Below are 16,393 nucleotides of genomic sequence, written 5' to 3'. Positions count from 1 at the left end.
GAGTGTTGGGATTTCCCCACACAACTATCTTTAGGCTTTAATAATAATAATAATAATAATAATAATAATAATAATACATTTTTATTTATGAGCGCCTTTCAAGTCACCCAAGGACACTTTATAATAGGATAAAACACTTAGTAAAACAATGGGAGAATAAGAACAATAAAACAAAAGCACAAGATAAAATGAACAAACAGTGGATTCACAGTGAATATGCAGATTTGAACAGATGAGTTTTGAGTTGGGATTTAAACTGGGGGAGAGAACCAATGTTTCTTATTTCTGGGGGCAGAGAGTTCCACAGCCTGGGAGCAGAGCAGCTGAAAGCTCTGCTTCCCATGGGGGTGAGGCGGAAGGAAGGTACAGCAAGCTGGATAGAAGAAGAAGAACGAAGTGAACGGTCAGAACAGGTAGTGGTTAACAGGTCAGAAAGGTAAGGAGGAGCGAGGTTATGAATGGCCTTGAAGGTGAGCAGAAGAAGTTTGAATATTATCCGGAATTTCACAGGGAGCCAGTGAAGTTCCTGAAGAACAGGGGTGATGTGCTGGTAGGAGGGGGTTCTGGTGATAATGCGAGCAGCAGAGTTCTGAAGCAGTGGAAGCTTATGGAGGGATTTTTGGGGGAGACCATGCAGAAGAGAATTGCAGTAGTCAATACGGGAGGTAACAAGACTGTGGACAAGAATGGACGTAGACTGGGTGGAAAGAGAAGGAAGCAATCTGTTAATGCTGCGTAGATGGAAGTAGGCAGAACGGGTGAGATTGTTGATGTGAGATTTATAGGAAAGTGAACTGTCTAGGATGACACCAAGGCTCTTAACCTGAGGAGAAGGGAAAACTGTGGAGTTATCGATGGTGAGTGAGAAATGGTTCGCCTTCAAAAGGTTGGATTTGGTGCCAATAAGGAGGATCTCAGTTTTATCCTCATTACAGAGAATGTGCTGTAAAAGAGACAATATCCAGTGAGCAGCAGTTCTCTCAGTTAGAATTCTTTGTTGTTGACCAGCCTGGTTCAAGCTGGTAAAAACAGGCAATACTAACTAAACTAACCACTTTTTGCAACTACAGTATGCAGAAGAGCATTTCAACAGGAGCAGAGGGTCACTCCTGACTAGAGATGGACATCAGATATTAGGTATCGGTATCGGTCCGATACTGACCTAAATTACTGGATCGGATATCGGAGAGAAATAAAAAAATGTAATCCGATCCATTAAATATAAAAAAAAGCACCTCACAAAACTTGCGACATGGCGTAACTCGGCTCATAACCGTAGCATGTCGGAGCAGTGTGCTCAAGTGATAGAGAGGCTGTGTGTATTTGAAGCCTGCTACCAAACCAGGGTTTCATCTCTGAGAAGGTTATCCCAGAGAGAAGTAAAGCAAGTGTGTAAGTCCATTTCTGAATGTTTGTAAAGCATTCCCGCGTTAAGCTTAACAACCAATACCTGGAGCGACTGCATCTTCTTGCTGCTACTTCAATCGTGAAACTGCTTAATGATCAGCTGATCGGCTTTTCTGTGCGACTCCTTCTCTCTTCTTTGTTTTTGGCCCACTTCGCGCCAGAAAGAGGAAACCAGCGGCTGAACAACAGCAGCACGTTTAAGCTTGATAATCTGTTGTTAGAATTTATTTAATATTACTTTCTACTCGAGGATCTTTTGCAGCTGACGGCTGGTAACTGTCCAGGGGCGGATCTAGCAAAGTTTAGCCAGGGGGGCCGATAGGGCATGAACAGGGAAGAGGGGGCACAAAGACATACTTTTCTTTTTTATTCTCATTTAAAATGTCTAGCTTTTAATCAATAACTATCTGAATCTTACACCCAAAGTCCATTACTGTATATAGTAACTGTTAAGTCTAATATACCCTAGTAAGCTATATTACTTTTTCCTTTGGGAAGATACCATCTGTGCAGTCTGCAGTTCTGTTGAAGGAAGATGTTGAATCTATTTAATTATTTTTCAAAAAAAATTTATTTCTGTGCATTTTTTTTCCACACTGCATCAAATTAAAGTTGATTACGTCGATTAAGCATCATGAGGTGGAGGGTGGGGGGTGGTTCCCTATTTTTTTTTGCTGGGAGTTTGCAACCCTATTAGTTAGGTTGCTTAAGATTTCTGCTAAGTACTCTTTAAAATACCAGAATAGGAAGGATGTAGTAGGTTTAAGTTTATTAGATTGATCAGTATTGCTGAACTATGAAATATTTTGTGCAGTGTATTTTTTACATACAGGTATAACAGAATAGCTTTAGTGTTGTTGTTTATTTAAACTTGAGTATGAACTTATACAAAATGCAGCAAGATATTTAAAAAACAGTTTTATTGATTAAAAACACTATATCGGATTCATATCGGTATCGGCACATATCCAAATTTATGATATCGGTATCGGACATAAAAAAGGGGTATCGTGCCATCTCTACTCCTGACATCAACCAAGAGTCGTCTTATTCTTCTTCTCTAAAAACAGGAAACTGAGGCTACAATTCAAATTCACCAAAACTGCATAACAGAAGATTGGAAAAATCTTGCCTGGTCTGATGAGTATCAATCGCTGCTGCTACCTTCAGATGTTTTCAGAATTTGGCATAGACATTAAAACATGGATCCATCCTGCCTCGTATTAGTGCTGCTGGTGTCTGCTTCCAGCAGGATAACACACCATGTCACAAGCTTAGATCATCTCAAACTGGTTTCTTGAACATGATGAGTTCAGTGTTCTCCACAGTCGCCAGATCTCAGTCCTATAGAGCGCCTTTAGGATGCTAGATGGACAAATCTGCAGCAACTCAGCGATGACATCAAGTCTATAATAGACCAAAATCTTTGAGGAATAAAGGGACACATCAGTACTAGAAGTGGCAAAGCCAGCGTTTGTATACGAGGACAGCAAGGTGGCTGTCTGAAAGTGCTAGCAGAGGATGGTTTTGATCCATCGACCACTGCGTTATGGGCCCAGCACGCTTAGGCTGCGCCACTCTGCTGGACAGCACCCCAGATGGGACTCGAACCCACAATCCCTGGCTTTTAGGAGGCCAGTGCCTTATCCATTGGGCCACTGGGGCTGCACACAGGAGCTAGCAGGTACAAGCAAGGTTTAACTTTAAAGGACACTTAGACATGTTAGTGTTTGTGTGCCTGATTATTAACCCATGAAGACTTTTATAATCACTTGAGTACTGCTCCATTTTATTATTTGCAGCAATTGACGTTAGCTTTGGCTTCCGGACCGTTTGCACGTCTCTGAAACTCACTTTGAGAACTTGAACTACTTTTCAGTTTTTGAGTCATATTTTCAGTGCTGTGAAAATCCATTAAGTTCTGCACTTTGTGACTCATTTTTATTTTTGTAATACCGCTGTGTAGTCATCACCAAATTCTGTGACCTTTTCATGAAATTTTAATACAGTCTTTTCTAATAATAAATCAGTGCACCTATGTCTCTCTTATTCTTTCCTCTCTTCGCTTTCTCCTAATCCTCTACCAGTTGCTTCCACTTCCTGAGACTTGGTCAGCTGGAGATCTCTTCCCGTTAAAAGGGAGTTCTTCCTTCCCACAGTCACCAGATGCTGCTCACAGGGGTTATTGGTCTAATACTGTCAGTTCTTTACGTTGTGATTCACCTTGAGGAACTGCACAGAACAAAAGAAAAAAAAAGCATACTACTTAACCTCGACTTTAAATCTGCTCGCGTGCTGATCAAATAACCTACAAGCCTATGCTTAAGAGGCAGACACAGAGAAAGAGAAATCTTCCAAGCGTGCTTAAACTAATTGCGTTTATTTATATGCGTATAATTGCCCATCAGGGGACTAATGGTTATAAATCCCTCTGCAGCGAGAGCTCTGAGCTTCAGCCCCTGCTGACAGATTGTGAGGGGGAAGCGGTGATTACACGCCATGAAACATTTTGGGGAGGGCTTTCTCCAAACCTGGATTTTCACACTTAAAGAAAGGTCAAATGAATCACCGCGTATGAAGGTACACGTAGCACCTCCTTCACTATATTGCTCAGAAAAACACACAGACATCCTGCAGCTCAGGTTGAAATAGGAAATAGTTTCTCGTATTTATTTAGGAAATAGTTACATAAAATATAGCATTAAAGTCTAGTGTAACAGACAAATTGCACACAGTAATAATAATAATAACAATAATATTAATTACCAAAGTAACACTGCTGGTAACTTTCTCTTTACAAAGGAAGGTTTAAGGAAAGAGGTGAAGCATGACAATCACACTACAGTCTGACAGTACAAAATGTGGGTATAAATACTGGACATCTAGAAAAATACACAAGTCCTCTTCAGACTCTCTTCATACAATATTAACAGTTTCATAGAAAAATCGAAAACACACAGTCGGCTCTGTTGATTAGCACCAGCTGGTCAAATTCCAGAGAGAAATGTGATAAAAAAAGTGATAAAAAACATTTTAGCGTGAGCTCTTATTGATCAAAATAATATTTTTACTTTTTTTAAAAACAACAAGAAGAAGAAGAAGAACGCCCGAAAGAAAACACAAGACGCCAAACAGCAGACATTAAACAGGTTGAACGATTGGCAAACAATTTACATCTTTTTACTTTCTTTTTGTTCTTACTTGCATATATATCGATCAGCAATGCCCGTTCTGATATTAACTTATATTTTTTTAATATATACAACATAATATACAGCCACGAGAGGAAAGCTGAGGTTTTGGAGAGTTTGGGTGTGTTATGCTACATGAGACTACGTTTGGATGCTTGGAGAGCCATTTGTCTACGCTTTCCCGATGGCTGCGTTTTCATTTTTACAATCGACTTTAGTCCAGTATGTTCCCTGAGCTACGGGCGACGACACCTTATGTTTGCTTGTTTTATCTGTACCTGGTCTCATTAATTCATGTACCATGTGGAAACGTCCTCGTTAGAGAAGCTGCGGAGATAGTTTGCCACCACTGGGTGTTTAACTGCTTAAGGAAAAACACAACAAGATTAAAATGATAAAAAATGACTAAAAAAGAAAGAAAACTTTAATTATGTCTTTGAAAAATATTGCTTCAAGAGAGTAGAGAAAGATGGATCAGGTGTTTTTTTTTTGTTTTTTTTGGGGGGGGGGGGGGGTAACTTTTCAATGGGCGTTGTACATAGCAGCAATCCATAAGATGACACCTTGGGTTTTAAAAGAGTTTCAAAAATGGAGTTTTATGCAAATATTGCCCATTCTGCTTGTCGTGTTTTCTTTTATTTTACACATCTTTGTACAGTATTTGTTACAGTGCAATGATAAGAAGTACACCAGCATGGTGGGAGGAAGAGGAGGAGGGGTGGTCACTAATGATACAAACGTGTATTGCTGTCCAGTCCACCACACCCAAGCCAAACCTTTAAAAGTCCTGTTTTTTTTTCTTTTCTTTTTTAGGTTGAGGATTCATCCTCGCGTCTGTAGCTCTTCTAAGTGCTTCTTGTTGTAGGCAGAGGGGACCGGCACTCGTCCTTTCATGGCAGGGCTGTAACTGAGACAAGTCCTCTCCAAGATTAGCTGAAGGTTGAGAGGAAATCAAGAGCAGATCCAAACCAAAACCAAGACATTTTTGCAAGGCTGAGAAAAAAGAAGAAAATAAACACAAACTAGTGTTTAGGGTTGGGCGATAGGACAGTGACCGGCTCAGATGATTGGCGGTTGTATTATTGCGGGAGATTTTTGGCGTTTTAGTTTGCTAATTTTCTGCGTTGCAACCGTAGACAGTATAAAAGATGGATGTGGCTGTGGTAACATCACCCATTGGTTTCAGAAGTTCAAACTTCCGATGTTTTTAAACTGCAGTTGACGAGGGACGGACATGGCACACCCCGGATAATCGTTAAACTTCAAAGAATGTACAGAATGGACTTAAATATTTACTGAGTATGACCCAAATTAAGCAAGTGAGCTAATAAACTCATCACAAAAGTGTTTACTTATGTTGTCTCTGGATTATTTTCCCATAGACAACAAGTCTTTCTGGAACTACAGGTCTGCATTCCCTGGTGGTTATTAAAGAATAATGCAGGTTTAAGGCACTTCTGCATTGGCTTTATTTCTTTATTTATTTTGTTATATTCGGAAGTACGTCCACCTTTTATAATGTCGCTGTAAATAATTAACTCTAAAGTGCAATAGCTCCTTACTTTCTGGAGGTTTTATGAGCAAGAGTGGAAAGCTGTACACAGATATCAAAGTTTTTCACTGACATGCCAAATGTTCCTGGTTTTCTACCCTAATTGTTTGATAGAGTTGCTGTTATCCCATCTGTGGTTCCCAAAGTTTGGGCGTTTTCAATAAATAAATACAAACTTTTTAAAATGTCGGCTTTCCAAAACGATGCCACTTCAAATTGATAGTTTTTTAATTAATATATATTTTTAATTTGGGAATGGCTGCTTTAAGATGCTAAGGTGTACCTCAGTTTGCCAAAATAATTAGTTGTGGAGATGTGGCAGAAAATGTTAATGTATCGCCCAACCCTGTTAGGGGTAATCCCCTAGAAAAACAGATGTAATCTACCCAAAAATCCACTCCATATGTCCACTGTGTCGTTCAACCTCCAGCCAATCAAGGCATGATTTCCAATAAGAAGGACAGAATCTGAAAGAGAAATGTCTTGAAAACTGGACTCCATCTCTACAGCCCTGCTTTTTCAGACTTCGTTGGATCCCTGGCTGGTGCAGGAAGAGAAGCTGTCGTACAGCGAGTCGCTAAGGGAGCCCACGGGATCCACCGCGGGCCTGCTCGTGAAACTGGAGGAGGACGAGGCCTCGTCTCCTTTGAAGCAGCTCTCCCCGCTCTTCCCCCCGTCGGCGTGGCAGTCAGCTCTGCAGCCGCCCGAGCCCGTGTCCGGGTACAGGCTGCTGGAGCTGCTCTGATTCAGCTTGTTTAAGGACTCCAAAGAGAAGTTGAGAGAGAGCGGCTGGCTTGTGCTGACGGGCATCTTCTCCATGGGAATCTCTTTCTGCAGAGAGAAAGGAACATCTGTTAATGAAGAGCAAATACACGCTAGTTCATGTTACGGTAAATGCTGCAGTGTGAACTTTTTGCGCTGCCCTGTCTCTACTCTAACAACAGTGAGTACGACAGTGATCTATATTGAGATTTTTGTCACGCTCAACGACCAAATGTACGTCTTGGGTGCTGGCAGGTCCCCTCGGCACTCTTCCTGCTACATTAACTGTGCCATTCAACGTTATTATTTCTTTTGCATTACCTCTGACCATCTGCTTTGTAGGAATACATTAGTAAAAAAGCTGCTGTTTGTTAACACTGCTTCAATTAGCAGGAGTGGTTTCATCTCTTAGCTGATGCCAAAATGTGCCAGACCAAGAAACACACCTTTAGCTAACTCAGCTACAAAAACTGTAAAAGCATGCATTAGCCGTCTGCTTCACTGTCATATGACCCATTGCCACACAATCACAGAGTAAAATAATCCCTTCAGAGGGAAAGCAACACAACACATACACCTAAAAATAGTCTGTTCTTATTCATAATGTACCTGCTTCCCAGTATCTTTTTAATGCGTGTCTCAAAAGACACTTTAACAAGGTAGTTACTGTACCCCTCAGCATCAAAACACCTCCTCAGAGGCTGTAAACAACTTTATTTCTGCAACAAATAAAGCCTGGGAGCACAGCAGCTATCTTCATAGGTGCTTTTTGCAGGGGTAAGTACACAGAGGAGTAGCTGCAGGGGCTGGACAACCTCTAGGGACCCTCCAAACCTGGACCGTTTAGCATTTAGCTGCGAGCTGTAGCTCCCTTCGGACATAAATCCAGAACTACTTCACACAAGGAGCACAAACACATACGCCACTGAACTTTATTAGCACAATTTGGCCCGTGCAAACTCTTACTGCAAGGGTCACACACACACAGAGATCTTTAAAAGTTCCCCTTAATATGAAGGTCTCATCTGCCTCTTATCACACTGAAAACGTGATCACATTTGTCTTACTTAGCCATAAATACATGCTTTCACAGCCTTTATTACAAAAGTTCCACCTAAATAAAAACCAAAAGGGTTTGATCGAATAAGTCATAAAGCAAGGAATTTCTCCTTTTTATCAAAGAGGCCACAACGAGAAAAGTTTAATTTGGTTATTTCTGATTTAACAGTATGTAAAAGTGGGCGACCTAAGGAGACATTAGCTCACCTTTTTTGTTTACTCTGTAAAAATGTCTATGTTCATAATGCTGCTATATCCCAGCCTAATTAATATACTGTAGGGTGAAAGCTTCACATGAGCCTGTTGCTGTTAGTCTGGTCCACAGGGTTGACATTTCCAGCCACAGAGCAGGAGCAGGCTCATAGCATCAATCTACAAGAAGCTGAAGTCACGTAATTTTGAACTGTAGCAGGAAGTACAGTGTCCCTTTATGTAAGCACAGCTGTTAATTAATTAATTAGTCCTGTTGTCTGTGAAACCATTGATTGAACAGCTTATTTTAATTTATTTTTTTATTATTTATATTTTTAATTCATTCTAAGGTCTGTATGTAATGGAAGTGTGTCCATTTAGGGTTTCTTCTATTTCCTGCTGCAGCCTGATCTAGCATATTTTTCTCCTTATCAAGTAGCCTCATCTCTTATCTTATCAAAATATTCCACCTTTGGTGATGTGGTGCTTCTGTAGATGTATGCAGTGACAGCTTACTGACTAAATGACATACCGCTGAAACTGGATTTCTTTCTGTGAGACATAGCAGGCTGTTCGTGCTCGATACAGGGATGTCACTGCTCTATAGTGAAACATTAGTTAAGTCTTCTCAGTTTCTCTTACTAACAACCTAATTACATTCACGTGCCAACCCAGGTGTAAACTATGTCATGATGAGGAAAGGATTGAGAGGGAAGAGAGGAAATCATTTGCCTCTAAATGCAGCAGGTCTCATAAGAGCATCAAATCCTGGAAGAGTTTTAAACATGCAAATGTAAAAGAAAATGCCTGAAAAGTTCAACAGGAAGGCTAAAAATGAAAGTAATCACCTCATATTGTGACTGATGCCGAATCAACACAAAACCCTAACATCCCATCGAGGCCCATTAATCTGCACGGTGACCTTTGTTGGGAGGCGGAGTCATCATAAATTTGTAAAGAGGTCGGAATCAAAAGAAATATTAAAGGAAAAATGTGCCCAGAGGTGACGTGTGACTCACATCTGACACACAGGAGCAGCTTTTTTTTTTTTTTTTTGCAGGTGCGGAGGTTAACTTCCAAATTAAAAACAGGTGCTGAATGCAGATTAGACCGGACGAGTTTTAATTCGACACCCACGCGTGCTTTTTCATAGCTTTCCTATTTTTGTGTCAGATTTTTGTCAGCTGTACAAAAAAGAAAAGACCTGTCGTTAAACCGCCTCGGGGCAAAGAAAAGAGTGCACAACGTGAATCTGTGATTAGCTGTGCGACAGTGAAAAACAGTCTTCAGATGCTGATTCTCTCAGCCAGCCTCCATTCGTCACAAACAAGAGGAGAGAAAAGAAAGGGGGGTTGGCTGTGCTATCGCTGATTGGGTTTGATTTCGGAGGAACACAATTACCTGCAGATCGAAGCTTCCCGGTGCAGGTCTCTGTACCACCTGCGGGCGCAGCCAAAATGATGGCTCCACACATAACTCAGGCTCCAGGCGGACGTCTCAGTGAGAGCTTCCTTCTTGAAAACACGAGGGCCCGAATCAGCAATTGGTTCTGCATCACATGCCAGTAATAGGATGTCTAAACTCAAATTCAGCAGACCTGCTTGCTACAAAAGCTGAGTGAAAGGGTCTTTTATTAAGGCTCAAGCAAGAAACATTTTTTCGTTTTCCCCTGCTGTTATGTATTTTTCCCTTTTTACGTTAATATTCTGAGTCGTACAGATGTTACACGTCTATGCTTTAGATCTGTAATCCTTCAGATTTCTCATGAAGTCAAACTAATTGTATGCACACTGCTATACTTAGTAGCTTTTAATGACCAAAATTGTAATAGCCACACTCTGTAAATAAAAGATGGAGCTAGTAACAGTTGCCATCTTGGAGTCCCCAGGGAGGGGGGGTCGCCTTTACTGGAATGAGAACACATCAGCAGCCACAGGTCAGGCAAAATAATGACTTTACCTTCTAAGGAGGCTGATGAGAGCCAAACCGCTCCAACAGCTGCTCATCACCTTCTACACATGCACAACAGAGAGCATTCTCATAGCCTGCATGACAGCCTTGTATGGTAGCTGCACCAAAGGTGACACAAGCATGTTGTGAAAGCAGCACAAACAAAAACAAAATCATAAAGAGGGCCAAGCAAAACCATGAAGACAACACACCCCTCGGACGATGGTCTGTATTTGTATAGCACTTTTCTAGCCCCTAAAGCACTTTACACAACCAGTCAGCCACCCATTCACACACACTGGTGATGGCAAGCTACATTGTAGCCACAGCCAACCTGATGCGCACTGACAGAGGCGAGGCTGCCGGACACTGGCGCCACCGGGCCCTCTGACCACCACCGGTAGGCAACGGGTGAAGTGTCTTGCCCAAGGACACAATGACCGAGACTGTCCAAGCCGGGGCTCAAACCGACAACCTTCCGATTACAAGGCAAACTCCCAACTCTTGAGCCACGACCGCCCCGATCTGTGTTCAGGCTCCTATGACTATGGCAGGCGCTTTAAAACTATCCAAACACATACAGACCGACCGAAACACAGCTTCCTCCCCATCTTAACACGACCCCACAGTAACTATGCATGAACCTCATGTGCAGTTTCACCTCCTTATGGGGATTTTATATTATGCAAAAAAACTCATGTAAAGTGCTCAGCATCATACCATTACAACCCTCATGTATCTGTTAATTAGTCAGTAAGCTATGTTTAAATATGGTATTTATTGTCAGTAATTTTGTTATGCTGGGATATTGACAATGAAGAATTTTTCTGTCTAGTGACAGTGATGCTGAGATGAGCTGTTTAGGGCGTGTGAACTTTTCTGTCAGTAAGTGCAACTGTTTTTGCTGCTGTTAGCCTCTGTTAGCTGCTGTTAGCCTCTATTAGCCACCGTTAGCTTCTATTATCTGACATTAGTGAAACTGTCTTCAATTGGATTGGACTTAGACACTTAGTGAATAAACTCACCAAGGATTTGAGAATGTAATCAAACTGTTATCAGAGGGAAAGTGTGGTTTTTAGGACTCTCAAGCCTAACATTAGCTGGCATAATGTTAGCTTATAACCAGCTGTTGCTGCTGTTTAGCGAGCTCATTGTCAGATGTCCAGAGACAGGAGCATCACATGTCTAATGTGCTGATAATAACAGTATCAGGAATAAATGAGTATATTTATCCACATTTTTGCATGTTAGTGTTCAGGACATTGAGGATAACATTTTATTAAAATGTTGTTTGCGTTTTCTCTTTCCTTTGCATTCTTTGGTGGAGAGGACACGTTCTCATATAATAAAACATTGGCATGACGCCTCATATTTTGAGTCTGCAGTTGCAGTTTGTTAGAAAACATAATTACACACTAATCAGTGCATATTTATAACTATATTATTCTTGTTTTTCTATTTAATAAAGCAGCTGATGCAAAGCAGTTGGTCCAGAAGTAAACTCTGAGGTTGAAAATTGCAACGACTGCCATTTACTGACATATCAGTGAGTGTCAAACGTATGGCTATGCTGGTATATACATGCATGGTTCATCATTATATATTTATATGTAGATGATGCTTTAATACTGCATAACTTGGAACCTTAATACGATTAAAATGGGTGGCTTAAAGGAGCCCTCATCTAGTTTAGTTTAGTTTCGTAACAGGCTGCAAACATGTTTATTTCTCCTGAATAGTATGTATTTTTAACAGGAATGTATATGGAGGATTGACTTGCTTCTTTTGACTGGTTTATTAAAGATATAACTTGCAATAAGATGACAAATATTATTATCTACACTGTAAACCAATTAGCAAACCTTTCTGTCACCACGAGCCAAGATTGAGAGCTCAAGGACTTTGACATAGATGTTATTTGTTCATCCTCAAAATAAAGCAACAAGTCCACTGCTGGCATTTAAGTTTGCCGAAAGGATGTGATGAGAAAAAAAATTAATAGAAGCAGATCTGTATTCAGCACATGGAGGCATTATGAAGCGAGATTTGTGTTAATACTAACAAAACAATTTTTTTCCCATGTTATCTGCAAGAAAATCAGAGCAGCTGTGGACAGACATCAAGCTGGGTGTTGAATGGTTATTAGAAACTATTCATGGCCAGTTTCAATGACGTGAAAGTGTATTCAGTGTGAACTGTGCTGAAAGGAGGCAACAAATCACAAGTTTGGTCAGTGTCAGGTTTGAGAAAAGTTTGGAGGGAGAAGTAATTGGAAAACTCATTTTCTATTGTTGCTGACAGAATTTCAGCAACTTCGTGTCCGTGCATCGTGTGATTGTAGCGTCTGGGTTACTTTACAATGAGGACAACAGTGGTGGTGGGAGGGGAAATGCTAATATAACTTATTTATTGTCTCGGGCTATGTGTTGTCTTTGCTGTCACCACTGCGCGAGTAATTTGATCGCGGGCCAGTGTGGTGAAAGTGCGATGGCGGCTTCTCGCTTTCTATTTCGGGGTCTTTTCCATCTGACTCTGGCGATGCTATCAGCCTGACAGTGACACAGTGGGAAGCGCATATTCCTGCTGCTGATATTTATTTGTACACTGATGCAGTTTTGGTTATCTAGCAGCCTTATTTCAAACTGCATGTCAACTGAAATGTTCCCCTAACCCTCACCATGTAATTACTGCCCAAGGTAACAAGCTGTTCCACGCTTGAGGAGTCTGCTGATTTGTGCTACACAGAAGGGTTTTGTTTGGACCTGGGCCACAGGAATATCACCAATGCCACACCTTGGCACAAGTTCTGATGCTGTTTTCCTGCAGCAATATCCCAGACAAAGCGTGGAAATAAAGGGGGGAAAGTAATGAGTAAGCAGGAAAAGCAATAAAAGCACAAAAGTTCATTCAAGGAGGACAAAAACAAGACAGAAGGAGACAAAGGAAACCTGTTTAGAGCGAAAGCGGGCAAAGTCAACTGGGAAGAAAGACAAAGAGAGTTGTATGGGAGACAGAAATAGAGAGGGGCAAAACTGAAGGGGAAGAAAGGCAAAGACATGTGGGAGAAAGAGAGACTGGGAGGAAGGAGAGGATAGAAAGGAGAAGGGGGTGGGGGGCGCCGTTAGCGGGGCTGTCAGGTGCTGTCAGGATGATGAATGGGAGGCCAGCACGGGCTGTGAGGGCCCTGATGGGAGCCGCTGAGCTTTACATCACTCTCCTGAGTGTTTGTGAAAGGTTATTAAAGGCGCTTAAATCACGGGGCTCTGACACAGGCCCGCTACCAGCCACCAAACTTCCCCAAACTAAAGGCGGTGACAGTCAAATGCTCCCGAGCCACGACAAAAGGAGAGCGGCCGCACAGGTGTGGACGTGCACAGCCAGGGGTGAGGAGGTGATGACACTCGGATAGATTGTCTTTTTCAGAGGAATAATGCGGGGTAAATGGGTTCAGAAGCAGTCATCCATCATTACGGTCGGTTCACGGCTGACGAATAAGGTTATTGTTGACACGAATGCTTATTTTAACGCAGAAGTTTGAAATCAGTGGAATTAGCTGCTAGTAAAATCACAGCAAACGTACACAGTGCGATAGGATGCTTCAGTAAGTGGGTTCCCATCGGAGTAAGTAAATTTACTATGCAGCAGTAGTAAGGTGGAGTCAAACTTTACAGGTTAAATTTTACAGCTGCTCTTTTTTTATTTGTATTTTGGGTTTTTTATTGGTGCTTTGTCTAAAAACTGTAAGTTTACAATACTATTTGTACCTAAGAAAAAGTTTAGACAAACTCAGGTGTGCTGTTGTTGCATTTGAAACACCTTTTACCTTTTATTAAAGCTAATCAGACTTCCTCTTCATCTGGATTTGTCTCCCTGGGTTTGAAAAGTCACATTTTACACGGACTGGTACTTCCACTCACCGGTGACTTCATTAGGTACGTGTGTTTAACTGCTCATTAATCCAAATACCTAGTCAGTACCAGCCAATCACAGGGCCCACGCATGCATAGATCCATCCTGTCTTGTAGCAATAGACATAATCAAACTCAGTTGGTACTAAAGGCGTACTAAGAAACAGGTATTACAAGTACTTTAAGCACTTTGTCTAACATTCGTTCGAGGAGTTCTAAATTGGGACCAACTTGGGGTCAGTATCTCGCTCAAGGACAGTGTGACATGCAAACTACTAACCTTTGGATTAACAACAACCAGCTTTACCTTGTGAGAAACAGGACTTGAGATGTAAGCTAAGGGTAGCAGGAACAGATATCAGTCGTCACATTATTTGGTTAGCCTAGCAGACAGGTGTGGATACTTGCGTTGGCACCCATCTTCCAGTGAAAGCAGCCAGGCTCTTAAATTGGGGGAAAATTGGTTAAAACCATAAAAACAGTTTTTAGCTGCTGGGTGGAAAGTTGTTTATTTCCTCTGTAAAACTGGAAGTCTATGGGGAACGAGTCATTTTCAGAGCCAGTAGAGAAACTGCAGTTTCTGAAATGTCGTTGTTTTTGTTATTCATGTATGGAAGTTGCTGCTTTATTTGAACTTTTTGCAGTAAACATGACTACCATAATACGAATAGCAGAAAAATACGACACATTTCATACCAAACGCATTTTTGCAGTAAACATGACTACCATAATACGAATAGCAGAAAAATACGACACATTTCATACCAAACGCATTTTTGCAGTAAACATGACTACCATAATACGAATAGCAGAAAAATACGACACATTTCATACCAAACGCATTTTTGCAGTAAACATGACTACCATAATACGAATAGCAGAAAAATACGACACATTTCATACCAAACGCAAAGTGTCTTGAAATTAGAGTTAGAAACCCGCAAAGTGGTCTACAAGTAAATTACTCCTCGTGACAGTGTCAGCTATTATTGAGGAAGCTGTTTCTTTAATCTCTTGGATCAGTTCATAAACCTCCAATGCTACAACACACAAAGCCATTGATCCCAAGTGGTAGCAGCTAACACTCATTATCGCTGTATTACTGTACAATGGAGGCCTATTGATAAACTGCATTTGGGGCCATTGCAGCTTTGGTCCTAAAGTACGTGCTCAAAAACACGTGAATATTAGAATTAGGCAGTCCGTTGCGTGTGGGCTAATGGAGCTGTGCTTGCAGCTTGGCCGCACAGCGTCACTTCAAAAGCTTCCCGTTCGATGCTTTGCCTGTCCACCGGGACTCGGATCGGAATCAGAAATCTCTCTCTTCCTGTTTCCTCGGTTGTAGTTCGAGTGGAGTCGCTGAACTTTGCTTTGTTAAATGGCGAATCGGCCTCTGTACAATAATGTAATACTTGATCGAAACGCTGCTTTTGCTTGACTTGGCAGAGTCAGCAAACTGACCTCGGAGCTTAGGGGGATTCATTTGTGCTCGAGTGCCGCTCTCAGGACACTCGGGTGTGTGTTTACTTGCTGAATCACCCTGGACTCACTGCATCACCTACACCCAGCGCAATTTGTCATAATAATCTGCAGCATGGTTCAGATGGAGGCTGCATGTGCACAACAAAACTTGACTGTTTAATGGTGGGAATGAGATCTAAATTCGAAAAAATGTTTATTTTTTCTAATTTGTGGGTGTAAATGATTACAAATAGATTCGATCTGATCTCATTTTAAATTCCAAGATGACTTCAGAGGTCGAGAACCAGCCCACACCATAAATTGAGATTTTTCTCCCCCATCTCTAATAGACAATAGTTTTTCTGAAAAAGTCGTGCTGACTCAGGCCTTTTTTTTTTAAATTATGGATTTTTATGTCAGGGCTGCTGCTGCTGGGGCAGGCGCACTGTAAGAGAGTTTGTCCCAGAGAGCCGGCATATTGCAGGCTGCAGGCCATTTCATGGTCTCTGATTCTAATTTGTCATTCAGCAGCGTTAAATACTTGTAGGCAAATACCCGCTGACACAAGAGGGTGAGGTGATCGAAAGCAATTAGGTGGATTTTTTCCGTGAAAATCTGTAAACGATTCCAAACGGCCGAAGAGAAAAACCTTGGGAGCGCAAACAACTCTATCGGGAAGAAAAAAGAAAAAACCTTGGATTTTTAGTGACTTTGAAAGAGCTCTTGTGCTTTGGGAGTCTGACCATCTGAGGAGTCTCCTTGCCGAAGTTTGCGACATACGAGAATCCTAACGGTCCAATTTATTCTTCCTCCCTCTGCCTCCGCTGCAAGGAAAGCGAAATTATGCATCTTCCATCCTGGGAAGACTTTCATTGAGGTCAGGCGCCGTTTTTCTGACTCAATACTCATCC

At 41.5% G+C, this 16,393-nt stretch overlaps 1 protein-coding gene and 1 non-coding gene across 6 annotated transcripts in view; both read right to left on the bottom strand.

Annotated features, from left to right (window-relative positions):
- Positions 1-2,997: 2,997 nt before the first annotated feature.
- trnar-ccu (transfer RNA arginine (anticodon CCU)) lies at positions 2,998-3,072 on the bottom strand. Its single transcript has one exon. It is a non-coding gene; the product is annotated as a tRNA-Arg (tRNA).
- Positions 3,073-4,045: 973 nt separating this feature from the next.
- The window catches only part of LOC146680934 (nck-associated protein 5-like), a 187,205-nt gene continuing 174,857 nt past the window's right edge, over positions 4,046-16,393 (bottom strand). For all 5 annotated transcript variants that reach the window (XM_085449739.1, XM_085449740.1, XM_085449741.1 and 2 more), the window contains one exon: positions 4,046-6,981. In XM_085449739.1, the coding sequence (XP_085305865.1) occupies positions 6,670-6,981 (312 nt within the window). In that variant the 3' untranslated portion in view covers positions 4,046-6,669. The remainder of the gene's footprint in view (positions 6,982-16,393) is intronic.

This window comes from Copadichromis virginalis, linkage group LG23, assembly GCF_057382275.1.
Source record: "Copadichromis virginalis isolate Kocher_CV1m ecotype Utaka linkage group LG23, C_Virginalis_male_GT1.1, whole genome shotgun sequence".
In the NCBI taxonomy this organism is placed as follows: domain Eukaryota; kingdom Metazoa; phylum Chordata; class Actinopteri; order Cichliformes; family Cichlidae; genus Copadichromis; species Copadichromis virginalis.
The sequence above is the reverse complement of the archived record's forward strand: the minus strand, read 5'-3'. Positions and strand labels throughout refer to the sequence as shown.